At 42.5% G+C, this 27,673-nt stretch overlaps 1 protein-coding gene across 7 annotated transcripts in view; it reads right to left on the bottom strand.

Annotated features, from left to right (window-relative positions):
• The window catches only part of chd9 (chromodomain helicase DNA binding protein 9), a 268,042-nt gene that overhangs the window by 200,867 nt on the left and 39,502 nt on the right, over positions 1-27,673 (bottom strand). For 5 of the 7 annotated variants that reach the window (XM_038806710.1, XM_038806712.1, XM_038806713.1 and 2 more), the window contains exon 2: positions 14,125-15,834. The exons of 1 other annotated variant lie outside the window; for it this stretch is intronic. In XM_038806710.1, coding sequence (XP_038662638.1) covers positions 14,125-15,660 — 1,536 coding nt within the window. In that variant the 5' untranslated portion in view covers positions 15,661-15,834. Of the gene's footprint in view, positions 1-547; positions 1,208-14,124; positions 15,835-27,673 lie in introns of those variants that run through there. One more of the 7 variants, XM_038806721.1, reaches the window with a different exon arrangement.

Below are 27,673 nucleotides of genomic sequence, written 5' to 3'. Positions count from 1 at the left end.
TTATGAAATTAACGTTGAAGCAACGTCAGCATCAACTTTGCATTGGCGATACAAGCTCGTTCTTAATGTATGACCTTTAAGACCAAGAGTTGAATACTAGTACTTATTGCGTTCATAGCACAGTATGCCCAAACATATTTCACAAAATAACACCAGAATGCAAACCCAGGTCGCAAGAGGTGACAAGACACTTGGCTAGTCGACTATGCTTCTTGGCACCCTTAAAAAAAAGTCATTTGGCTGCAGTTTTTGTAAATGTCAGCATGGTGCAGCGGAGTTTTAGATACGGCAAGGTTTCTCACAGAAAAAGATTTGAACAGAATAATGAAGTAAAATGTAAATGCTACTAAGGGAACTAATTGCTCCATCGCAGACACAAGGAGTCATTAAATCAACAGTAAAGATTGCCACCAAACACTATTCTAGTTAAAAGTAGCAAATGCTGTTCAATGGCATCTATTGCGAAATCCACCTCAGATACCAGACACAGCCCAACAGAAACAGTCACAAGAGTAAACAGTATTATGAAGTAAACAGGCAAAGTTACCTAACGAGTAAAAAAAATAAATCAATGAATGTCAGAAAATCCAAAAGACTCTCCAGTACATGCTCCATGTTGCAGCACTGATCTGGTCAGTAAAACATTGCTTCCATGTTAGACATCAAACTAAGCGTGCACTGTGCATACCAGCCAGCAAATCACACATTTCTCGAACAAATGGACGACTGAACAAGATATAGTTCTTCCTGCATGTAAACGTCTACATGCAGGGGACATACTTCCAGACGAGCACATCCTCAGAGGCCTCAACAGGGAGAAGTGACATTAGAGGCTCTATTGCTGGCACTGGTATGGATTTTCTGCACAATGCTGTGCGGTTGCAGAATCTCGTTCACTCCTCCTGACAAGAAAACAGAAATTCGACTGAAGCACAAGCAACTCTTGCAGTGTTGCCCAAAGTGTAACACTGCAGAGGGTTGACAGTCTCCACATAGCTCCCCGGTGCTGTATAACATGGAGTACGCATCAGTAGCCTCTGACATGCAGTAAACCTCCATTCCTCTGTGTAACTTTAAACTGTACCAAGTCCAAGACCAGCTGCTTTTGCCACCTTTTTTCCTTGCACAGATCAGCTATTGTTACCCAGTCAGAGTCAAACCAAAGCTAGGCTCACGTCACAGCTCGTTTAAGTTTGCCAACTCTGAGATGGTGAAGTCGTTTCTGAATATACAAAGTTCTTCCTGAAAATTTCAAATGCATTCTACCATAGTGAAACACATGATCATGTATCTTATTAAATCAAGCCGATTCTTGAAGCATTGCAGGATTTATGACATTAAAAAATTGTCCCCACAAATTCTTGCTCAAAATAAAATATATAAATTAGTTTTTTTTTAAAGTTCTCAGAATTTAAGGTTCAGCAATTGTCGCTGAGAAGTAAATGAAGTAACATTAAACTCAAGTGTTGTAAGCAGGCTATCCACAGCCTGTGGAGCAATAAAAGAACAGTGAACGAAATGAATACTACACAGGCAAATTCCCACTGCCTTCGTCTCAACTACAGGGGGGGTAGGAGATTTGGCAGCTGTGAGTGAATCAAGATAATGGGCAGATTAATCAGGGAACTGCGAGATAAACAGATTGCCCCAGACTATACTGGCAGTAGCCTGGAAGGATGCCCCAAGCATGGTCAGTGTTGATCTGTAATCAGCATCAAGATTTGCCTCGGGCAAGTCAAGTAGACAGTCTGTGTTCTTGCCCACTAGGAGCACGAGTAATCAGAAATAATAAAAAATAATACAAATGGCGAATCCATCGGTGAAAAGGTTTCTTTTAAAGGGGGGGGGGGGGGGGGGAGTACACAGACCAATTTCTCACTACAAATCACAGTTCATTAACCCCTGTATATTCATGCATTGGGGAAAGAAGCAAAGGCACCTCTAATGCCCCATAGTTGAATAACCTACCAACTGCCAGGATTAAGCAGTAACGTGTGCAACTGATCCCGATAGGAGGGAAAGCTGGTTCCAGTGTTGTCAAATTGAAGGCCTTGTCGGTGAAAAATAGCCCTGGGATATCCCTCTCTTCAGAAATTTGACAGTGTTCTTAAAGTGCCAAATGACTTAGTCCCAGATGCACGCAAGATGCTAGGGATTCCCTGTTCCCTCCTAAATATATCTTTTGGAGGGCACAGCCTCATTCTTGCCAGATCCATGGTGATATTGCTTAATAACACGTACACCGTCATGGATCAACTGCACTGCAATTTCTGCATTAACATGAGCCACATTACCAAAGCTAAACATTATGAGTTATACTATACCCTGGTGTACACAGGGAGCAGTTCTAGGGCCACAGATTGAAAAAGGATACATCAGGCGAGGAGGGAGCGCAACACAATTTGACCAGCATGTTATCCGGACTCTTGGGGTTAGATTACAAGGTTGTGCAAGGTTCCTGTTGCCTGGAATTCAGATGGTCAAGGGGTGATCTGGTCAAAGCTTTCAAGATATTAAAGGAAGATCACAGGGTGGATAGATAGAAACTATTTCTGCTCTTTGGGGAATCTAGGACTAGGGGACATAATCTATAAATTAAGAGCCAGACCATTCAGGAATTAAGTTGAGCAACATTTCTACATGCAAAAGGTGGCAAAAATTTGGAATCCTAAACTGCAAATGGTAGTTAATGTTGAGTCCATTGTTAATTTGGTTATGGTAGATTTCTGTTAACTATGGGATAGGTGTGTGGTGTTAGATGGTGGAATGGCCATAATCTCATCAAAAGGCAAAAAAGTTAGTGGTTTACTCCTGTTCCTATATATCTAAACCAGGATTGGAATTTTAAGAAAATGGCATCAGACTAGTTCAAGAGGTTGTTTTGCAAGTGAACTGCAAACAGGTACCTTATAACCATGCATAATCATCTTTTTAGACTTTTTCTTAATGTTTAAAAGAACAAGAGGTGGACAACTGCCCGTTAAATGCTGGTTACAAGACGACAGTTCACATGAAAACATCACGCTGATGAGCAGAATTCCACTTTGTCCAAACAGAGCGGACCAAGAGTAAACAGAGTGCAGACAACTCTCCTTTAAAAACATGGATCAGTTAAAACAGTATCGACGTACGATCAGAGCATTAAACATGAAATTGTGCACATTAGATTTACAATATTTTTCAAAAGCAGTCACCCTCACATAGAACACGAGGTCAATATATAAGGGCCAGATGTTCTGCCAATCATCCAGGAGTGATTTGTGCATTGGCTTTTCCATATCAAGGGATAGAAAATGGGGTGGGGGGGGGGGGGGGCCGCGAAGCTTTTATTTCAATTTTTAACAATAAATTTAGAGTACCCAGTTCTTTTTCCCCCCCCAATTAACAGGCAATTTAGCGTGGCCAATTCACTTACCCTGCACATCTTTTTGGGTTGTGGGGTTGAGACTGTGCAAACTCCACATGAACAGTGACCCGGGGCCAGGATCGAACCTGGATCCTCAGCGTCGCGAGGCAGCAGTGCTAACCACTGCGCGCGCTACCGTCCTGCCCTCATGGTCTTGAAGTGCTGCATCAGACCTTTCTTTCAAGCACAGTAACATTAACAGGGTTTGCTCCCTTAAATAGTTCCCATTGCTCCACAAAAATAAATGGCACAAATTCCATGTTCTTACATGGAATAACTTTTAGTGTTGAACTGGAATGGTGATTTGAGGAATCCAATTCTCACAGATCACTTTAATACCATGCTTTCAGCACGCCAGGCATGAATGCACCCTATAGCTGTCATTTTGTATGAAAGGGTAAAATTATGAACATTTCTGTATGAGGAAGCACATTACAGTTTTGATGTGCTGCAAATGAATGAGTGTAAGTAAGCTGCAACCAGATGTCTGCTTCATAAACATGGTGCAGATGCTTCTCGAATATACTGGGGCTCAAGATATGGTACTGATTTTTAACTCAATTCTGGCCACATGCCAACAGACATTCAAAAGTCTGACCACACATCCCATACTGTCCAGAACATAAAAACATGTCATCTTTTCAGAGATGCTGTTTAAAGCATGTTTACCATGAACAATATTAAAATGAATCCGTACCTCAGGTTAGAATGCAACAATGCAGATGGAGCCACTGCATTAAATCCAACACATTAAAACCACAAACGTCAAATTATTTTCTCTGACATAAAAAAAAGATGAGTGCGAACTTGTGTGTCCTGCCTTCCTCTCGGAGGATAGTGCAGATGTATGCCTAACCTGAGCTGAGAGGGTTATTCTCTACCAAGCGGTGAGCTACTTTTGGTTCCATAATTAAATTCAGCTTCAGTCTGTCCTAATGCTTATATTTGGTAGTTTTTACACTAGATTTTTTTTTTTAAACGCCTAGAAGGGTTTTGTAAAACTCTCCCCAACCACAGCCAGAACACTACTTTTGCATTAATACTGGCAAGATACAGGTTTCAACCGGAAAGGGCTAGGCTCATTTTGCATTTGGACGGGGCACAGACTGCATATGTTATTTTAAAAATATCAGTATTTTCTTTCACTGCAGCTCATTCTCCATGTTGAGCCAGACAAATGAATAGTTTTGCCACAAAATAAAATTCCTGCAAGCAATTCACTTCATGTATCACACATGGTCAAGTATCAAGAGGTGCACATTATATGCACTGGGCCCCGACTTATTCCTAAGTCACTTTCCAAGCAGATGTCAGCGCTAGATGCAAATGCTGTCAAACTAAATATCTCTTTGGGACGCTGAACATTCCAGATTCAAGATTCTAAATCAGCGAGGCCTGGTATCAATTTTGAATTCTTGCCATGATGGACTTATGCGCACCCTGGCACAATAACTCATGATGGGATAAAAGCAAAAACGAAACCTTTTTAGGTCAGTCGCACGTGGGGAGGAGAGGTGGCAAACAGCTCTCTCCCCCCCCCCCCCCCAACAAAAAAAAACCACCACCAGCACACATCTGGACAATTTTCCCCAAGTCAGCCAGCACAAACATGAACTTGCACGTGAATTTAACATAAACAAGCAACCTTGATTAAAAATTAATTGTTGCAGACAGGTTGTTCCGTCACAGCTTAGTCACTGTGACTAAGAAAGAAACTCGAGTGCACTGGTCACCAGCTAACATCTGCTAATATATACTAGAAGCAAGAACAGCACTCACCAAGGTGACAATCTGTAACTAATTGTTTGCCTGTTACATAAATGCAGATAGTAAAACCGTGCCCACGTTATATTTGAAACAGATTCTAACAGTTGGCTCTGACCTTATTAGTTATATACAGATTTTAGTAATGTGGCCAGATTCTGATATAACACTGCTACTAGCATAAATAACACTAACTTCAACACTTAAAGCAATGGGACGGTTACTGGTAATTAATCGGGTGACCTAAACTCCAGAGACTGCATGTTTATCACCTACATTATACTGGTCTAAAAAAGGTCAGGAGAGAATATTTCTCTTCCTGTCCACTAACAATGAAACCATTGCCTGCACTACGCAGAATTTTAAAGCAAAATCATTATAAATACACGTGCAGCAGCATTATGGGATTAGGATTAAAAGATCTGCCTCGCAGTTACATCCCACAAAATCTTAAGGAACAGGTATTTCAGGCATCATTTAAGTAAGGACTTTGATTTATTTGAGAAGATTCTAAGCATTGGAGACTTCAATATGTGCTGTTTTTTTCAGAAACCCCCACATGTCGGTGCAACATTGTGGGCTGAAGGGCCTGTACTGGGCTGTATCGTTCTATGTTCTATGTTCGTTCTATAATCTGGATATCCTAACTGAACTGCACTTCGCCTTTTATTTTTTTTATTTTTCTTTAAATTTAGAGTACCCAATTATTTTTTTTCCAATCAAGGGGCAATTCAGCATGGCCAATCCACCTAACCTGCACATCTTTGGGTTGTGGGGGTGAAACCCCCGCAGACACGGGGAGAATGTGCAAACTCCACACGGACAGTGACCCAGGGCCGTAGTCCCAAACCCGGGTTAGGAACCCGGGTCCTCAGGGCCGTAGTCCCAGTGCTAACCACTGTGCCACATGTCACCCTACTCCGCCTTTTAAACAGGCAGGGCCATCTATAGACTCCTGCCAGGCACACATTAAAACAGGCTCTCCACACAGGGCATAGTTACTCTATAGTGAGTCGGTTGTCAAGAAATAGCATAATCTGCCTCGATTCATTTCATGAATTGGATTGGCAGAGACACAATTCTGAGCAAAAACATGACTTGTACCAGCAAGTTAGAGATTACATTGCAATTAAATCCACACACGATGACTCAAAAAATGATACCTTGTGCATTAACTTAATGAACATCTGAAGAATATTTAAAAACACAAAGAGTTGAACTAACTCTATACAGAACACAAGAAAAAACATGAGAACACATGAAAAGAACGAGAAACATTGAACAATAAAGGCTGTGTGCAAATTCACCCAACCTGGTGTCCAAATTGCATTTTGAACAATCCCAAAGCTTTTACTTCAAATTCACTCAATCTTTCAACAATATATTTAATTAATGGCCCAACTCTTCCAGTTTCAGACACCAACATATACCCAAAGATGATCTACACAAGTTTTAACGCACTGACTCTGTGGGAATTGCTTGGGAAAGTATCAATTCCAATGGGCAATGAGTTGAAAATGTCTCCGGACAGCTCTGACTTAACCCTGTAGTTACCAAGGAAAACGTTAGCGAGAAAAATGCTAGTCTAACTCCTGGGTAACTACACAACTGACCACCCCACCCGCACTATCCAATGGGCACCTTTCCTCCTTACCTCACCCACCCTACTTAACTAACACACTGAAATGCTGTTTAAATATCCCAAAACAGAATAAGGCACCCAGTGCCGTAAAAAAGGGGTGAGGCCTCTGTGCAGATTCTTTACTGCTGGTGTTTACGAGGTTTCCTATGCTGACCGGAGGTCTTTAGAAGCCCCACCTCAATATTATCCAGAAAAAACAAAATTTGAGGGAAGTGGTAAGTGAGGCATGTGAATACTTGTCCGATCAGGGTTGGAAATTGGGGTTCCAACTCTGATCGAAAGATCTGGGCCAATGAGTTCGCTTTTTGCTGCAATATAAATATTATTAAAAGATGTGAACAAGCAAAAGGAGAGTGGGGGAGGACCACCAAGATAGTATGTACCTTTGCTGACCACGCGGGTCAGCACAGTGGCACAGTGTTTAGCACTACTGTCTCATGGCACCGAGGACCTAGGTTCGAATCCCGTCCCGGGTCACTGTCCGTGTGGAGTTTGCACGTTCTCCGTGTCTGCGTGGGTCTCACCTCCACAACAAAAGATGTGCAGGGTAGGTGGATTAGCCACACTAAATTGCCCTTAATTAGGAAAAAAAGAAGAATTTGCTACTCTGAATTTATTTTTTTTAAAACAAAAATAAAAATTGTTTTAAAAACCTTTGCTGACCAAAGAACCCACCCAAATTCAACAAAGGCAAAAAAAAGGAAGCCAATTTGTAAAAACAAAATGGGAAAATACTTCAAACTTCCTGAACCAATCAATTTCTATGATTCTATTCTATGATTCTAAATTCCAAGGACACGGGGTCAATAACGCCTCAATTATTGTTAATTAGCAAGTTATACTCTGGAAAGGATTCAGAAACTTAATAATAATAATCTTTATTATTGTCACAAGTAGGCTTACATTCACACTGCAAGTGACTGTGAAAATCCCTTAGTCGCCACACTCCGGCGCCTGTTTGGGTACACGGAGGGAGATTTCGGAATGTCCAATTCACCTCACAAGCACGTCTTTGGGATTTGTGGGAGGAAACTGGAGCACCCGGAGGAAACCCACGCAGACACGGGGAGAACGTGCAGACTCCGCGCATGCAGTGACCCAAGCTGGGAATCGAACCTGGGACCTTGGCGCCGTGTACAATAGTGCTAACCACAGTGCTACCATGTTGCCCTTGCTGTCAAGCTCCTTATAAAAACACTGCCGCCATTGGTCCAAATAGATTATTTCCAATCAATGCAACATGATAAAATCCTCAAATATGTCTCCTTTATGTCTGTAATTTCAATGCTATCCTCCTCCACAACAAGAGACCCTCTTCAGCACATTTTATCAGAGCTGTTATGCCCTTCATCACATACAAGCAAAATCTGACAGGCGACCTCTAGTACAAACCGACTAAAATCTTGTTTTAAATTCTTCACTTTGAACTTGTTGGCAATGCAATCTAAACCCAACTTGCTGTCTGTATAGCCACCTCATAAGTGATCAACTATTATTGTCCCCATGTAGGTCTCTTAATCCACAACAATTAGGGCCTGGTTTAGCACAGGGCTAAATCGCTGGCTTTGAAAGCAGACCAAGGCAGGCCAGCAGCACGGTCCAATTCCCGTACCAGCCTTCCCGAACAGGCGCCGGAATGTGGCGTCTAGGGACTTTTCACAGTAACTTCATTTGAAGTCTACCTGTGACAATAAGCGATTTTCATTTCATTTCATTCATTTTTTTCATTTTCAATTGTTACTTATATCTGTGTCAAATGTCGGCACTCAATACATAGGGCGTCAGCAAGAGTACCATCATTCTGGTCAATTACACAATAAATGTAACTTTCTTAGCAAGGAAGGACTTGGGTTTCCTAGAGCTACACAGGGTATCGCCATTAACCACCTTCTTTGGCCAATTAAGATAAGGTAGTCTCTGGGTGAAGGGGGGCTGGAAGGCAGGGGACAATTAGACCAGGATGCAAAAACAATTTGTTCCCCCTTTTACAGTCTTAATTATAAATGATATGCAGAAGTGCAGAGGAACAGAGGGGCACTGGAACCCACAGGCAGAAATCCTCAAAGGGAGCAGGACAGTAGATAAGATAATTCAGGCAGTATATGGGGTGCATTTCTTTTTTAAATTAGTCACGGCATGGAGTGCAAGAGCAGGAAAGATTATGCTAGAACTGTATAGAACATAGTAAAGTCTCTGTAGTCTCAGAAGACCATAGGCTATTTTCCCTTTTGAGGCGGAGAGCTGATGAGTGGTGATTTAACCCGAGTTACCACACTTCAGGCAAGGGGCATTGTTCAGAAGGTGAGGAGAGGCGTTCATGAATAACCTCAACCAGTACGGTAATTGAACCAACATGTTGGCCTCACTCTGTATGGCGAAGCAGCTGACCAGCTAACTGAGCTAACTAAAATGGCATCCATAGTACTCGAGCTGAGCTAACTATGTACAGTTCTTTTTTTTCAAATAAATTTAGAATACCCAATTCATTTTTTTCCAATTAAGGGGCAATTTAGCATTCCCAGTCCACCTCGCCTGCACATTTTTGGGTTGTGGGGGCGAAACCAATGCAAACACGGGGAGAATGTGCAAACTCCACACGGACAGAGCCGGGATTGAACCTGGGACCTCGGCAGTGAGAGGCAGCAGGGCTAACGCACTGCGCCACCATGCTGCCCCCTATGTACAGTTCTGGTCACATCACAGGAAGCAGAGGATCCAGAGGAGACTGGGATCATTGTACATATTTTCTTTGAAGTGGAGGACGCTAATGAATCTGTGGTGTATAAAATTATGAGGGCCTAGATGGATAGGAAGGACCGATTTCTCTTAGCAGCGAGGTGGGTGTCAAAAATCAAGGCATTGATTTAAAATAATTGGCAAAAGGATTAAAGCAGAATTGAGGATAATTTTTTTCCCCCACCCAGAGCGTTGAGACCTGAAAGGGTGATGGGGGCAGAAACATTCACCATATTTAAAAAGCACTTAAAATTATGGCACTTCAAGTGCATATCCATTTTACAAATGAAAACTTTAATAGACTATATTGTTTTGGAACTGTATCTTAAATTAGGGTAAATAAGATCATGTGAACTGTTGGAATTGTGCTAGCTACAACTCCAACCAATAGAGAGTTTCCCCCCATCAAGTGTTGCTCTTTGATGCCACATTCAGTCAAATGCTGCCTTGATGGTCAAGGGCAGTCACATCCCATGCCCACGTTTGGACTAAAGCTGAATGAAGTCTGGAGCCGGGTTGGTTGTGGCAGAACCCAGACTAAGCATTATGAGCAGGTTTTTGCTGTACAAGTGCCACACATGCCATTGCATTGGCTTAATTTACTTCTTATTTTTTTACTAAGTTCAGACCACTGTCGCACAGCATAGACACAAGAGGAGAAATAAATGGAAAGGGGTATGGGGGAAGTAAATCATAGGATATCACTTTCCTTGCACATGTTAGTGACTGACTACTGGACAGCATCAGTCACACATCAGCGCGGTAGCTTTGTGGATAGCACAACTGCTTCACAGCTCCAGGGTCCCAGGTTCGATTCCGGCTTGGGTCACTGTCTGTGCGGAGTCTGCACATTCTCCCTGTGTGTGCATGGGTTTCCTCCCACAGTCCAAAGATGTGCAGATTAGGTGGATTGGCCATGATAAATTGCCCTTAGTGTCCAGAATTGCCCTTCGTGTTGGGTGGGGTACTGGGTTATGGGGATTGGGTGGAGGTGTTGACCTTGGGTAGGGTGCTCTTTCCAAGAGCCGGTGCAGACTCGATGGGCCGAATGGCCTCCTTCTGCACTGTAAATTCTAATTCTATGAAAACAATGCAACAATCTGCTTCCCACAAACTCTTAACAAGGTTGGTGCATGACACAGATGCAATGAAAGAACAAATTCCAGATTCAAACAGAATCAATAATATCCTTTGCACAAAATCAAGGGCCATCTATCTTCTGGCAAATTATATCCAAGCCATTTCTACAGTGACAATATTTTGGTTCAAATCACAGTAAAGTGGTACCTATCTGCTCCCTGCGCTCCCGCTCCCAACTAAAATCAGCTCCATTATCCTGGTAGCAGAATTATAAGACCTGCAAAAAAAGGTCTTGGGAGACCTTGGGCCAACAGATTTTGACATTTAAAAAATGTTTAAAATTTATTTAAATGAATTGAAATCAAATTGAATTTAATGGGCGCTGGTATGGTGGTGCGCCAACTGAATTCTATGTTCAGAATTCCAACCAAAATTACTCTTCCATTTATATAATTGCCTCTGGATAAATGCAAAACTCATTTGATAAAAGACTTTGACCACTGACCGGGTGTAACTAGATATTATTGGCAAGGGAGTGTGAACCAGTGTCAAATGATACTGTACTTGTAACAAAAAAAACTAGCAAAATTCAAATTTGTTTATTTTTGAAGTACCAAAAAGCATATTGTCATGTCAATTACAACTGGCTACATCCCCAATTCAACAAAGTTACATTTTACCTTTAGTATATGTGTAACTCTCTTTGAACTCTTATTTGTTCTTGCTTCTCCCATCAGGGTAACAGTGCCATGAGTTCCTGGCACACTGCATCAGACAAGGGTCCTAAACCAGAGTGTGCTGGAAAAACCCAGCAGGTCTGGCAGCATCTCTAGGGAGAGAGAACAGAGTCAACGGTTCGGGACCGTAGGGCTCTTCATCAGAACCTCGAAACGCTAACTCTGAGACTGCTTGGGGTGTCACAGCTGAACCCGACTTCACCCAATAGTCATGCATGCACACATCCAGCCAGCACTGCTGTGGAGTGATCTGTATGTACAAGTTCCATCCAATTTTCCCTTTCCAAACCCTCGGCACCGAGCGTTAATATTCCCAACATCTTCTCAATCACCCCTGCAAAGAGTCAAGGATAATGGAAACATCTGAAAAAGACAATCATTTCTGCTTAACATGGGGCTTTTCGCACTGCTGCCTCACGGCGCCAAGGACTCGGGTTCGATCCCGGCCCCGGGTCCCTGTCCGTGTGGAGTTTGCAAATTCTCCTCGTGTCTGCATGGGTCTCACCCCCACAACCCAAAAAATGTGCAGGGTAGATGAATTTGCCACACTAAATTGCCCCTTAATTGGAAAAAAAGAATTGGGTACTCTAAATTTATAAGACAAAAAAACATGGGGCTTTTGAGTAAGAACATGGCTGTTAAAACTAAATGGGACACTTTTGTACATTTTAACTACCTTTGGTAAGTCTAGAAAAGAATTAACCTTTTATATTGTAAACATATTTCAGCACCATTCAATATTTAATTGAAGGATTTCAATTACAAATTTTACTCAGCAGTTGGCTCTCCAGCTTTCCCCAAAATTGCGTCAGAATGTGGCGACTAGGGGCTTTTCACTCCATTGCAATGTTAATGTAAGCCTGCTTGTGACAATAAAGATTTTTAAATTTTTTTTTTAAAATCACTTTTTGGAAAAGCAGCACAGATTGATGTCTTTGAATCCGCACACAACTGGAATTCCAGACTTGATAAAACATGCTTCCATTTCTGATCAGCATAGGTTATTGTCAAGGCTCACTGACAGCCGGATGATGTCTTAAACATCACACAAGTCAGCAGAGCAAAGAAATCATTTTTTTTTTACAAAGGAAGATATATATTAAGTTTGATAGATGTCTCTCAACAGGAAGCAAGCAAAAAAAAATTTTAATGTAGGGGCAGCACGGTGGCGCAGTGGGTTAGCCCTGCAGCCTCACGGTGCCGAGGTCCCAGGTTCAATCCCGGCTCTGGGTCATCTGTCCGTGTGGAGTTTGCACATTCTCCCCGTGTTTGCGTAGGTTTCGCCCCCACAACCCGATGATGTGCAGGCTGGTTGGATTGGCCATGCTAATTTGCCCCTTAATTGGAAAAAATGAATAGGGTACTCTAAATTTATTTAAAAATTAGTTTTATCTTGTAGTTCCAAGTTGCAAAAGTGTTACATAACTTTACGGAAAACGAAGATCAAATCCGAGCTCTGACAGTTCCCTCATTGATGATTTTAAAAATTTGAACTTTGGTTTTCAAACAATGTTACTACATTACACCAACCTGTCAACCACATGCTGGTGAGAAAATTGCATAAAAGCAAGCAACAGAAAGACAGCATCATACCACAAAAACGGAGGCAAAACCAGTAGTCCAATACAATTAAGACTCAACATCTAACGTACTTTCCAGCAATATCGGGGCTGGCAGCACATCACGTAATCTTGCTGGGCATTGTCCACCAGTGCAACAATTGATGGTTGTGCACATAAAATTTGGGAGCCATCAAAGAAACACGTGAAAGAATCTTCATTATGTGAATGAATCTTAGAAAACAACTGCTAAATTTAATTTTACCTCCATTCAAATAGCATCATAGTAGACATTCATCTTTCAATCTCATGGTTTACAGGGTTACTCCTTTAATATTTCAAGTATTCATACTATTCTGTAAATTAAACCACCAGCACGTTTTAAATTAACATCAACTGAGGTACATGACTCTTGCTGGAGGATTCTTGCCACTGGCTTCACAAAGACATCTTGCCCCAAACCCCAATTGTTATCACACTGCTGCGTTTCCATGTTTTTATATTTTGAGGTTAGTCATTCGTAGCACAAATACCCTTTAAATGAAGTGATTATTGTTAAAACTACCAGTCAACCTCTCTTGCTCAAAAAGCCAAATGTATGAAATATCATTCCTTCAGGTTATAAATGAGATGATCAACATTTCAAATATTTAATTTTTACATTTTCTTTCGTCTCGTTTTTTTTTTTCAATTTTCACTCTTTTAATCCGGTATTTATTTCTCCCTCCATTTCATTCTCTATTTTCTTTGACATTCAATTCACCCATGGCCCACACCAACTCGCCCTCCCTCTCAGCCATTTCTCAAACCCATTAATCACATTGGTTTAGGAGATAGATTTAGTTTTTGGGGTCCCAGAAGCCCTGCTGCTGCCCTCACCACACTTATCAGTTTGTGTTTCCAGCAACTTTACAGACAGAATAATGTTTCGAACCTAAATGTGTGGAACTAGTCTGGCTGAGTACACATGAGGTAGCCCACTCCAGCAAAATCTGGGCCAACGTTTTTATGTAAATGCTCCAAATATGTTCTTTTCATACAGTTATATCGGCATCAAAATTGCAATGACAGCTAAAAACAGCAATTCAAAATGGAGAACAGCATGTAGCCCAATTCAAGGAAACATTCAGAATTGCCTTATTAAATGCTCATACAATCAGAATTAATGAGATCAAATCTTTGAAGAGTTTAAGTACAAACCTGCCGTTGCAAAGTCAGCTGCATAGATCCCTTCATCTGTCGATGCTGGCTAGTTATTGATGGCTGCCAATGTTGAGAGAGAGCATGACCAACAGTAGCTGGTTCTTGATGCACTTGCTGTTGGATAACCACCTTCTGTTGCATGTTTGAATGCTGTTGTTGCAACTGGCATGGAGCCACTGGTCTTGGAACTGGTGATGACCCCCTCTGACCAAAAGTTGCCAACAGTTGCCCTTGAAAAACATCATCTGCATTCATCCTGGTCAATGGATGTGTCTGTGACTGTGGAAGTGGATTTCCCCGAAGAGATGAAAAGCCAATTGTTTTTCTTTGAGTTGATGTGTTAGAAAGCTGCACCTGAGAAGCCGGGCTGCTGGGTATTGGCACACCAGTTTGAACAGAGGGCATACTTGAAGGGCTGAAGTCTCCCCGAGTGGTTACAGAATGGATAGGCTGGAGAACCTTCTGTTTAGCAGGGCTGTTGGGATTGAGCGTATGCTGTGCTGGTTCCTGGTTGGTCCCTGCCGGCACTGTGAATGCGTCACCCGCAGGGAAGCTCGCCATGGCCTGGGCTACCTGATGAGTTGAAAGGATTGTAGAAGATGTTAAATTGCTGCCATTAGCTAGATTGTTACTAGGGTAGGAATACTGAGGAGTAAACTGGGTTGAATTGTTAATGGAACAAGGAGTCATGTCTCGTGACGAGTTTGAAAAGTTCATATTTTGATGTGCAGTAGCGTGGTTGGCACGACTAGTGAATCGAATAGGATTCATGGGTATTGCTGCTGTTGGTGGGTTAAACTGTTGCCCTGAAGCAGGATGTTGTTGAGTGGATGAACTTACAGTTGTAGTTGGTTGGCCCATCGGAGTCATACAGGATGACGCTGATCCATGGGCACTCATGAACTGATTGCCTTGATTTAGAGCTTTCTGACCTGTAGTGAAATGATTCATATTCTGCTGAGGTTGCACTGATGCAGGTTGTTGCTGCTGCTGTGGGCTGGACTGATGCAGAGCAAAATCATGATGATGTGTTAAAAAGGGGGTCATCGGCTGGATGGACTGTGAATGTGCTTGCAAAGTGTGGAATGGCGATCCATTCTGATTTGAAACGGGGCTTTGGTGACCCCACATTGGGCTGCCATCCACAAATGGTTGGCCACTACGGTCATGATGGGCAGAAGGGAACAGCCCGTTGGTCTGATTTTGCTGATGATCCGGTGAACAATGAAACTGGGAATGTGGGGACAGTACACTGGTCTCTGTACCACTGCCCACCAAGTTAAACGATTGATTCACTTGAAGTTTCAGTGAGTCAAACGTCTGTAACTGCTCAAAGTTCATTTTTTCTGGTGCCTGTGTCTCTGAGACATGGTGCAACGGTTCAACCTGCAGAGGTTCAAAATCTGCACTTAGATTTAGCTCATCAACCAATGAAACTGGTCCTGCTTGAGAAAAGCCATCATCTGTCAAGCCTTCCAATCCCCCACCAAACAAATTGGCGTCATCCAAAAAATCCATGATGGGATCAGTCATCTTGCTGCATGTACTGCTCGACAGTAGTCAACAGTTTGTTCAACTGAGCTGACTTCAGCTGTTCTGCAGTGGGCGGTTAAACTTCTTAAACCGTTCAACGACTAATCCACAGCATGTCACTTTTTATCCATTTAATTCATGCAGACACCTCTGTCATGCAGCAACTAGAAAATCCTTTAAAAATAAAGAAAACATCCATTAAATAATGCACTTAGAACGTGTAACCTTTTATAGCTGCTTGACTGTACCAGTCTCAGCCCAACTGAATACCACAAGAATAGTCTGACTATAAACATTTACCATTTGTTTCCAATACACCCAACCTAAATTACAGACTGTAGGCCGCATTTACGGTCACCAAGACATTAAAATAAGATGAAAGCAATAAAATTAATTCAGATTTTTGGGCTGTATCAATTTAGGCAATCACAATTATTATTAACGGAGGAAAGAATCATATAAAGCACCTTGGTTTAATGGAGCCAGAAGGAGGAGGAGAAATATATAAATAATTAGTCATGGTTCCTCTTCCTGATCATGAACTAGTAGCTTCGTCTGGAGGAGGGCAGTGGATGAGGATTAAAAAAAAAAAAAATCAAATTCAGCAAGGGTTTAGCACAGTGGGCTAAACGGCTGGCTTGAAAAGCAGAACAAGGCCAGCAGCGCGGGTTCAATTCCCATACTAGCCTCCCTGAACAGGCCCAGAATGTGGCGACTAGGGGCTTTTCACAGCAACTTCATTGAAACCTACTTGTGACAATAAGCGATTTTCATTTCATTTCATGGTTGAATAATGTGGCTATGTCGACTAAGCAGATCGCCACTTAAAGAACTGTGACCTAAATGAGCCTTCTAGAACAGTTAAACCCCAGTAGAAACCACTTGCTCCTCAAGAGCAAGGTGATGGTGAAAAACAGGGCAGGCAGAGAATGTAGGTAACTAATCAAATGAATATATCGACATGTTAGGACACTCGGTGAGTGGAGATTTCAAAACCTCGCCATTTTAGCAGAGTTTGCGGAAGTACAGTTGCATTAGCTCGGTCATGACATTCCACTTCTAATACATGAAACAAATCTAAGCTGCAACATCTTGGACAGCACCCCAAAGAATCTGCAGAAGCCAGTCGCGATTACTTACCTCCCTACATTGTCATAAAAAGGCAAGTGCGCAACTTGCAGTGTGGCCACACTGCATTTAAGGCATAGATGGGAATACCATCAGGACATTGTGGAAAGCTTGTGCAGTGTGTGCTTGCCAACCATCACGTTGTATAAAGACTTGCATCCTTAAACTAAAATCAAACTAACCACTACTGCCAAACTGCAGTGGCGGATGCGTCACTTTGTTGTGTGTGAATGATGCACATCATTTGTAGAATCAAAATAATCCACCAGGTGGGTAAGGTCTTTCTTAAATAAAAAAAACGATCTTTTCTTTACAGAGACCGACCAACCTGATGTTTATTTTCAGCATTTTCCATACATATTGCAGATTTCAAGCGTTTGTGTTTTTCTTCCTCTTCATTTCTATCATATCACATTCCTTGTTTGGCATTCTCCACATACGGTCATATGAAGTTGTGGAAACATAAGGAGAATGAGAGATCTGCCAAAAGGTACCGTGCATGGCAGCCAAATCTACTTGAATGCGAAGATAGTTTTTTAGGGCAGCCTCACATGCCCAGGTGAAACTGACAGAGATGCCCAGGAAGTAGTCTTGGAACATGCCAGACTTCTTTCTGCACGGCGATAGCGTTGAGAAATACATTCCATTATCTGCTTGGCTAACCATTGCTTCAAGATAAACGTCCCTATTACGGGGCAGAGGGTTGGCATAGATGAGAGAACCAAGTCATTCTCAAGACTGCTGAAAGTCATTCTTTGTGAAACATGTAATATTTAAAGGATCTAACAGCATCTATGTTCTTGGAGTATAAACGGACAGCGGGGTGGGGATATAGAAGTAAAAGCAAAACAATATTTAACTACCAACGCATTGCTTGCTAGTGAATAAAACAAATTCTTCCCTCAGCTAAAACTAGAAAGCAACCTAAGAAAATAAGAACTAAAACCAAGTTCTGAGAACATCGTGTTTCAATGTCAAATCAAATGCAGCCAATAATCGAAGCAAAACTAATGCACAGAAGAGACTCAAACTTTCATAAGAGGTTTGAACAGCACTAGCTTCCTGAATTGAGGGCTCTCAATAGACGGACCAGGTGCTCCCATTAAAGACAGCACTCAGTAATATAAACAACTTAGTTTACAGACAACTAAATGTTTTAATTCAGCATTCCAGCTCACTAAATGTCTTGGATCGTCCACGGTCTTAAGCATGATCTACTTGAACCTAAATTGCTCAGCTGTACTATTCTTAAACATTATTTTGCAGGGTGTGGCTATGCCGGTATTTGTCTATCCATAATTACCTTGCCGCCTCCTTTAACTGCTGCAGTCCGTGTGGTGTAGTTACATCCTGCTGTTCATAGAATCACGGAATCCCAACAGTGCAGGAGGAGGCCATTTGGCCCATCAAGTCTCCTCCCACCCTCCGAAAGAGCAGTCTACCTAGGCCCACTTCCCCGCCCTATCTCTGTAACCCCCACACATGGATCATGGCCAATCCACCTAACCTGCACACCTTTGGGACTGTGGGAGGAAACTGGAGCACCCAAAGGAAGCCCACGCAAAGACGGGGAAAAGAGCAACCCCACAAGACAGTGAACCAAGGCTGGAATTGAACCTGGGTCCCTGGCGCTGTGAGGCAGCAGTGGTAACCACTGTGCCACCACGTTGCTCTCGGGAGGAAGTTCCAGGATTTTGACCCGGTGAAAGAATGGTGATATAGTTTCAAGCCAGGATGGTGTGGGGCTTGCAGGTGATGGTGTCCCCGTGCTTCTGCTGCCCTTGTCCTTCTAGGTGGTAGAGGATGTGCGTTTGGAAGGTGCTGACGAAGGAGCCTTTGAGTTGCTGCAGTGCATCTTGTAAGTGTTACACACGGTTGACACTGTGTGTTAGTGGCGGAGAGAGTGGATCTTGAAGATGGTGGGTAGGATGCCAATGAAGCATGCTCTGTCATGGATGGTGTGGAGCTCAAGTGTTGTTGGAGTTGTACTCATCCAGGCAAGGGGAGATTATTCCATCACACTTCTTTATGCCTCGTAGATGGTGGACAGGTAAGGTGGTGAGTTACTCATCACGCAATTTCCAGCTGTGAACTGTTTGCATAGTCACTGTATTTATATGGCTGGTACAGTTCAGTTTCTGGCCAATAGTGACTCCCGGATGTTGAATGTCAAGGAGAGATGTTTGGATTCTTTCTTGAAAGAAGGACATTGCCTGGCACTTTTGTGACAAATGTTACTTGCCACTTATCAGCCCAAACCAGAACATTGTCCAAGTTTTGCTGCATATGGGCAAGGACTGCTTCAGTATCTGAGGAATCGCAAATCGTGCTGAATCCTATTTAATGATATCACATTTTTAAATGATTAGATTCTCACTGATAACCGAGATGCAGCTGCTAAATTTGTGTCAAGTGCGAGATGCATTCACCATGGACAGAACAAAGAACAGTACAGCACAGGAACAGGCCCTTGCGACCCTCCAAGCCTGTGCCAGCCATGCTGCCTGTCTAACCTAAAACCTTCTACATTTCCGGGGCCTGTATCCCTCTATTCATGCATTTATCAAGATGCCCCTTAAACATCACTATCGTATCTGCTTGCACCACCTCCCCTGGCGAGTTCAGGAACCCACTACCCCCTGTTTAAAAAAATTCTTCCCTCTCACACCTCCTCTAAACTTTTCCCCTCATACCTTACACCTATGTACCTTTAATTGACTCTTACACCCTGGGAAAAAGCCTCTACTATCCACTCTGTTCAATGCCTTCATAATTTTGTACACATCTTTAAGGTCGTCCCTCAATCTCCGTCGTTCCAGTGAGAACAAACTGAGTTTATCCAACCTCTCCTCGTAGCTAATGCCCTCCATACCAGGCAACATCCTGGTAAACCTCTTCTGTACGCTCTCCAAAGCTGCCACATCCTTCTGGTAATCCGGCAACAGAATTGAACACTATATTCTAAGAACTAGCCCAATGTTTAAAATGACACAAATGCCAAAAAACACAAAACGTGTTGATTCAAACTTTCACAGGTTCCTATGCATTGACAATATTTTTCCTAGGCCTATCTAAGCACCGCCATACTTAACAGATTGTGTCTCAACAAAAGGAATAAGAGGTCAAGACGTTCTTAAAGCAGCAAAAGATATCCATATATGGTTATCACCACACTGAGGCACACACACACAGAAGGCAAGGAATCTATTTGCACAACAGCCTCTAATGGGCTACGAGCAATGACAATTGAACAATATAAATGGGTGGGAGCAATGCAAGGAGGCTGTTTTTCTGAAACAAGGTCAAAAACAAATTATAATGTAAAACCATTGAAGCTGTGAAGAACAAAATTGGAAACAACCAAGGGTCTAACTTGCAAAATTTACATAAATGAGTTGTGGAAGTCTAAATTAACCAATATTAACTCTTACGCCAACATCAAAGCGATGCTGAAGATCCTCCAGATTAACCAGCACTTCACACTAGATAGGAATACACAACAATTTTTTTCACTTTGTGCTATCATTACCATTCATAGACATGCTCGAAAATTCATCAAGGTATGCAACTCCATGAACAGGAGTTTCAAAATTATACATATAATCCTTCAAAATGAAATGAAATGAAATTAAAGTCGCCATAGTCCTGGAGGACCAGAGGCTGCCCCACCCTTTTGAGGGGGTGAGCTGACTGGTGGTGATTTAACCGTAGGTCACAACATCTCAGGCAAGGGACAAGGTTGAGAAATCAGGGCCTTAAAAGGATAACCTCAGGCAGTACAAGAATTGAACCTGCGCTGTTAGCGTCCCTCCACATCACGAACCAGTCGTCCAACCAACTGAGCTAACCGATCCCCCAGCATGCAGGCTGATCAATGGAATATTTCTAAATTAACAGGTAATAAATATTACATTACTGGGTACAGCAATACCTCGGATTCTGGGCACCACATCTTAGGAAGGATATATTGGCCTCGGAGGGAGTGCAGCCTCAGGAGAGATTACACAAACTCGGGTCGTATTCCCTGGAATTTAGAAGGGTAGGGCAAGATTTGATTTAGATTTTCAAGATATACGGGAATTAGAAAGGGCAGATTAGGAGAAACTAATTCTGCAACTTGGGGAGTCACAGTATCAAAAAATTGGGGCCAGATCTGTCAGGAATAAAATTAGAAACGGTTCTTCATGCAAGTGTGGCAGAAACTTAAAATTCCCTCACAAAAGCAATTGATGATTGATCAATTGTTATTTTTATAACTCCCGATTGATAAATTTGTTGCAAATGCAGATATATGGAGTGAGTCTGCAGATCAGCCATGATTCTCACGGAATGGCAGAACAGGCTAGAGGGACGAAACAGCCTACTTGTTTTTCTAGGTCCTCTGCTAACTGCCATGATGCCCGAGAACAATGTTTGGAGGAATTAAGAATTTGTTTCTGCACAGAGAAGGAAAGAGATCAACCTTTGCTAAAAGACTGGAAGATAATATCTGGCAAATCATTAATCCAAGGCCCGAGTCTCCAATTGTGGGGACAAAGAAACCCATAATGAAAACAGTGCTACGTGAGGAGTTGGTGAACAAGTCAAAGCCCATTCCAGATGCTTTCTTGGATAATGATTCAAGCAGCTTCCCACTCTTTCACCAGGGATCTCTGCACTAAGGCTACTTTATCTTGATGAGTTATTGCAACAGCACATTCTTGGGCAACTTCAAGACTTTACCTCTCAAGGATGTCCATCCTAAAAGGACCCCACCCCATTATTCAATCAAGCAATCACCTCGCTGGGGGACCAACTTAATCTTTGATATTGATAAATTTCAAGTGCCACTAGTTGACACAAGTACCAACTCTACTTCATCTAATGCATAGGCGTTCCCAGCATCAACCAAACTATTCACGTGTACTATTATTCTTTTTTATAAATGTTTTTCATTGGGTTTTTGAACAAAGTATATTTACCGTTATGCACACAGAATAAGATATATATATATATATATATATATACACGGAGACGGGCACACACAAACAGACCATGTGTACTATTATTGTCGATCAGAAATAAAATGTGCATATAGCTATCTTTTCAGCATAGATTTTGAGAGTCTTCTATTCAGACAGCAGACACAAGTACAACAATGATGGACAGCAGTGGCCAACTATTGACCACCGTATTTACCATAATGTTTAAAGGGCTCTGACAGGTATGTTTAACTCAAGTATGGTGGTACCCTGTCTTTACTGTATGGATCTCTGCAGTAGATGATCACAATCCAGTTGAATTTTTGCTGATGAATTGCAATTTGTCTCTTAGCATTTATCTTGCTAGTTTGCACTGCATTATGGGTTCTCTGAACCAATGACTAGGGTGTATAGGAGCTAATTATACCATGCACCCTGGAGAGCATTGCTGTTTCCTGTCTATGCCACTTCCGAAATGGACAACCTAGTATGATACTTTCAACAGCTTGACCACCTGATACCATTTTAGGCTTAGATAAACAGTGAAATGCGGACAAGCCAGATTAATTAACTGGGTACCAAGTCTGATTTCACATGCCTCTGTTGAGAGGATGGAGACTTTGTTCCAACTATTTTGATAATTAGAGGTCTAAAACAAGGAGCAATGAAACTCCAAATGGTGTATCATAAGTTGCCTTCATATAATACTACAGTAGTGAAGGAAGTCAAATCAGATCAGCCTGTCTGCAACATTCCAATTTGCATTGCAAACTGAATATTTGTCGAATGCAAAATAATAAACTTTGACAAACAGTGACAATTGCTTCCCCCACCCCCCCACAAATGTCTTGAATATCTAAGCAATGTTAATCCATGCGCGGCACATACATAATACTTTCTTTGCTTTCACTTTTTCCTCATTCCCATTAAACAGCCAGAAGTCAAGATGACATTAAATAAGCTGTATAGAGAAACCTTTACTCAAGAGTAAGACCACGATGTTGGTACAGTATCATGGTGGGTTTTAATATACTCATTGTTTGAATGAACAAAACTGGCCAGGCTGTCAATGGAGGATCTCCCATCCCATTTCCACTCAAAACTACCAGTAACCTATAACTTTCATGCTTGGCATGGTTTATATAATATAAATGCTGTAAATGCAGTAAATTGTGTCAAGAACATATACCCTGTGAATTGCAAATTGCCACAAAATGTTGACCAATTTCATAGATTTCATAGAATTTACAGTGCAGAAGGAGGCAATTCGGCCCATCGAATCTGCACCAGCTTAGGGAAAGAGCACTCTATCCAAGCCCACACCTCCACCCTAGCCTCATAACCCCATAACCCAGTAACCCCACCTAACACGAAGGGCAATTTGGACCCTAAGGGCAATTTAGCATGGCCAATCCACCTAACCCGCACATCTTTGGACTGTGGGAGGAAACCGGAGCACCCGGAGGAAACCCACGCAGACACAGGGAGAAAGTGCAGATTCCGCACAGACAGTGACCCAAGCCGGGAATCGAACCTGGGACCCTGGAGCTGTGAAGCATTTGTGCTAACCACTATGCTACCATGCTGCCTTCCCTTTCTCCCTCTCCCCTTCTTCCCCACTTCCATTGCAACCGGTAGCTTTACAAAAAGTGGCATCTTGCCCTTATCCTCCCCATGATTTTCATGAAATTTCTATATTTGAACATCAATTCTGGTCCTATTCATATATTGGATGCTGATACTGTCAACAAGGCCTGCATCTGTTGCCCATTCACAATTGCCCTCAAGATGAATGTTAGTTTTCTTGAATCCATAAGGTGGCAGTTGGGGACCTGAAGTCATGGATGATTCAGGCCCGGCAAGCTTGGCAGATTTATTTTCCGACATTCATGAACTAGATTTAAAAATAGAAATGCTGGGAGACCTCTGCAGGTCTGGCAGCAACTGTGGGGAGCAAAGCAGAGTTACAGTTCGGGTCAAGGGGTTTTCTTCAGGTATTCTGTTCTGGTGAACAAAGCTGACATGTTCACCCCACCCCCAAACACACGATTCATTAAAATGGTGCCAGGATGAAAAACTTCAATGACGCAGAAAGACTGGTTCGAGAACGAGGTTTACAGTTATCTGCAAAAGAAGCAATGGCGGCAGAGGAAAAGCTTTTTCACACAGCAAGTGATTAGGATCTGGAATCCGCTGCTCCAAATGTGGTGGAGGCATTGAAGTGGGAGTTAGATTATCTGAAATATACTGGTTACACGGGATGGGGTCCATGGAGCGGCACTCAGTGAATTTACTCCTTCGGAGAATCAACACAAGACACAATGGGCCAAACGTCATCCTCCTGTGCTGTCACCATTCTATAACAATCTGGTACTTCATGCTCACCATTACTGATCAGCTGCATACATTTGTGTCACAGGAGGCATTTCCCCCACATGCACAGTTGTGGTGTCAGAGCCCATGATGTCGTGGGCAGTGACATGCCAGGCACTTGCTGGCATTAAATACTAATTCCAGATTAACTTCTCTTTTCCCTTTTTATACCTGATCTAATTTGTCCTTCTTCTTTGCCCTTCAAGTTTTTTTTTAAGTTTCCAATTATTTTTTTTCCCAATTAAGACCCTGCACATGTTTTGGGTTGTGGGGGTGAGACCCACGCAAACACGGGGAGAATGTGCAAACTCCACACGGAGAGTGACCCAGGGCCGGGATCAAACCTGGGACCTCGACCCTGTGAGGAAGCAGTGCTAACCACCGTGCCACCGGGCCCTTCAAGTTTAATTGAATCTTTGAATAAGGAGATACGCTCTCTGTTCTGCTGTACACCAAGGTCCCACCTGCCCTGTTGCCCCCACTGCATCATGAAGAGATTGCACCTGCAGTACCTTTGTGGACAAATTTTCCTTTTTTCGAGAGGGGGTGCAAGTAATGTCAAATTAGACAGGCCGAGAGTCCCTGCTCCAGAATAGTGTCAATAAGCTTGGTCCTTCAAGATTCACCAGCACACCATGAGGTTGTATATTCACTGCAAATACTGAAACAAAGTTCAGGTGAAGCAGGTTTAAGGCAGTATGAATCACCACATATGTAACTAACAAGTTCAAGTGAACTGCATCCCTGTTCACAGATAAATGTAAACAAGAGTGTGTTTTGATAACGTGTGGCCAGTGGATAAAAGGTACTTTTTTTTAAAAAGTTTTATTTCGTGGGGAGATCACAAAGTTGCTTTCAAATTGCTGCTGCTTTTGTTTGCATTCTGAAAGACTGGCGTTTGTTGAAAGCTGCTGGAATTTAAACGAGTAATACCCTTACTCCAGCAGCAGAACCATATTCACAAATAAAAATAAACCACAGCCCATGTTTCACATGTCGGAATCGGTACAGTTCCGCTGCACTGACGCAAACAGATTCTCTGCTGTATTGTCGACAAAGCTGAAGATATCGGGAATTTCGGTCAGTTATATGTTAACAAAGAGACAATGGGAGGTGAATCAGTCTCAACAGAAAGCCTGGCCGTCGAGAACATTCAATACCATTACAAAGTAACTGGGCTAAGACAGAAGGTGACACACGAAATAGAAGGTGGCGTTCAGTCATTTATTTCCCTATCCTCCTCCTCAGGGAGAGTGCATCTCAAAAGGAATCTGTTGCCCCTCACCAGCTCCTAAACAACAGTGGGTTGCTGGTCACAGGCTGGGCAGTTCAGAGACAACCAGTTCTATACAGGCATGGCCAGGCAGAACCATCCCAAATTAGTAATGTAAATCACTCCCAGTGCAGCGCAATTGTCCAGAGGAAGTTAGCGCTTCTGGACAATTGCCGGGTAAACCTTTATTTACCTGGGAACTTCTGAGAGGGATTCCCCACCGCACCCCCCAACTCTGGAGAGCCAGGAGGTTATAGCCCAATACATAATCTGCACCAGTCATTAGGAAACACTAATTACCACTGAGGAACCAGGAGAGGAGGGGGAGGCTTGACAGAATTTTGTCCATTACATGGTTGCCGCACACATTCCTTTAACTGCAATATTAATTGGGTTCTGCACTATAAAGAATGTGATGTGCAATCACCGAATGTAAATCAGTCTGGCATTTCTGTCTCTTGGCACTTAGCAGTCAATAAATGGTGTACTGTGACTAGTTTGAAAGAATGTGGTCAAGTGCCCAGGCGATAGGAAGCAAAAGGGGAAGGTGGTTTACAGGGTGATGTTGGTGTAATCCCAGCAGCTGTTTAGCTTGTTTTACTGAATTCTATTACAAGGTTGTGCATTTGATGGTGTTTGTGGGGGTGAAGAAGGAAATAGTTTGTATACAGATAGGGGGAAAACTATGAAACACACAAGGCAATGAATGGGAGCTAGCAAAATAATTGTCCATTTCAAGTGCACATGTTTAATAAACAACAAAACTGAGACAATACTAAAATTTAGCTTTATTGATTTTATATGCCATTGCAGATCAAGTCTCTTGAAATAGAGCATTTGAGAAACTTAGGTAATTATATAATTTTATTAAAATCAGTACAGTGGCTGAGTAGTTGGACAAGCAAAGAGGTCATGACTTCACATCAAATCATGGCAAATAAAATTGAATTCTATAAACCTGGTATATTTGTGGCATAGTATCAAATGACCATGAAAGCAGCTGAATTGATGATAGGGCCTGCGTGTGACTCTAGCCTCACAGTGGGTGACTGGTAATACTCTCAGAGGATAAGATACTGAAAGACATACAGGAGGCACAAGCTATTTGTCAATCTGTACATGATATTGTCAGTGTCACCTACCTCCCAAGAACATGTTTTATGTTAAAGTGTTAAATTGCGACTCCTGCCTGCATTCTAGTTTCACAATTTTAAACAACGGTTTAAAATCTATATTTTCCCTCTGTGTCCTCCAACCATCCCAAATCTTAGTATATTTAATTAGTGATAGATTTTATCATAGTATTCCTTCTTTCCGATTTATGTGACTTCAGACCTTTTAAGCTCATGCAAGTGAAGGACTGGATGTGGGAAAAGCACTGGTAATATGTCTTCTCATTTTAAAAGCTGGTCACCAGAGAGGCGTACGGGATGTTACACAATTTACATTAATTAGCAGCTTTGGCAAAGATGAACATCCAAATTGTTGTGAAAGAGAGTCAGCATGCGATCAGCCTGGTAAAAAAATATAGCAGAAGAGTGTTGGAAGAGGGTTTTTGCAGTACATCATAAAGGTATGATAGCTTAAGGCACCACCACCAATGGCAGAATGCAGAGTAGGAGACATAAAGACCATATATATGGCGGCTGGCAAGTGCAAATAGGAATAGAAGGTTTAAGGTACAGTAGAGAACGGCCATGAAGGTATTTGTAAATGAGCGCAAGTATTCTGAAGTCAATTTGGGTGATTGAGGGGTCTGGAAAGACAAAGGCAATGGGGAGCTGTGTAAATAGTATAGGGGGAGCTTGACAGATTAGCGAGGCTCGGTGAGTGGTTAGCACTGCTGCCTCACAGCTCCAGGGACCCGGGTTCAATTCTGGCCTCAAGTGACCATGCGGAGTTTGCACTTTTGCCCCATGTCTGCGTGGGTTTTCCCCCCACAGTCCAAAGATGCGCAGGTTAGGTGGATTGGCCATGCTGAATTGCTCCAGTGTGTCTGAAAGATTAGATGGGGTTACTGGGATTTGGGGAAGGGGGGGGGGGGGGGGGGGGAGGGGGTGGAGGAGAAGATGGTGGGCGCCTGACCCTAGGTAGGGTGCTCTTTCAGAGGACCGCTGCAGACTTGATGGGCTGAATGGCCTCCTTCTGCACTGCAGGGATTCTCTCAAAGTTTGGCGGTGACAGATGCACGGATGAGAGTTTCAGGAAATGTCATCGCTGCACAGAAACTACAAAACAATAACAGGCCAATAGGTCCAACCATTCAATGCTCCAGTCC

This window comes from Scyliorhinus canicula, chromosome 9, assembly GCF_902713615.1.
Source record: "Scyliorhinus canicula chromosome 9, sScyCan1.1, whole genome shotgun sequence".
Taxonomy (NCBI): Eukaryota; Metazoa; Chordata; class Chondrichthyes; order Carcharhiniformes; family Scyliorhinidae; genus Scyliorhinus; species Scyliorhinus canicula.
This window is presented reverse-complemented; position numbering and strand designations above follow the sequence as displayed.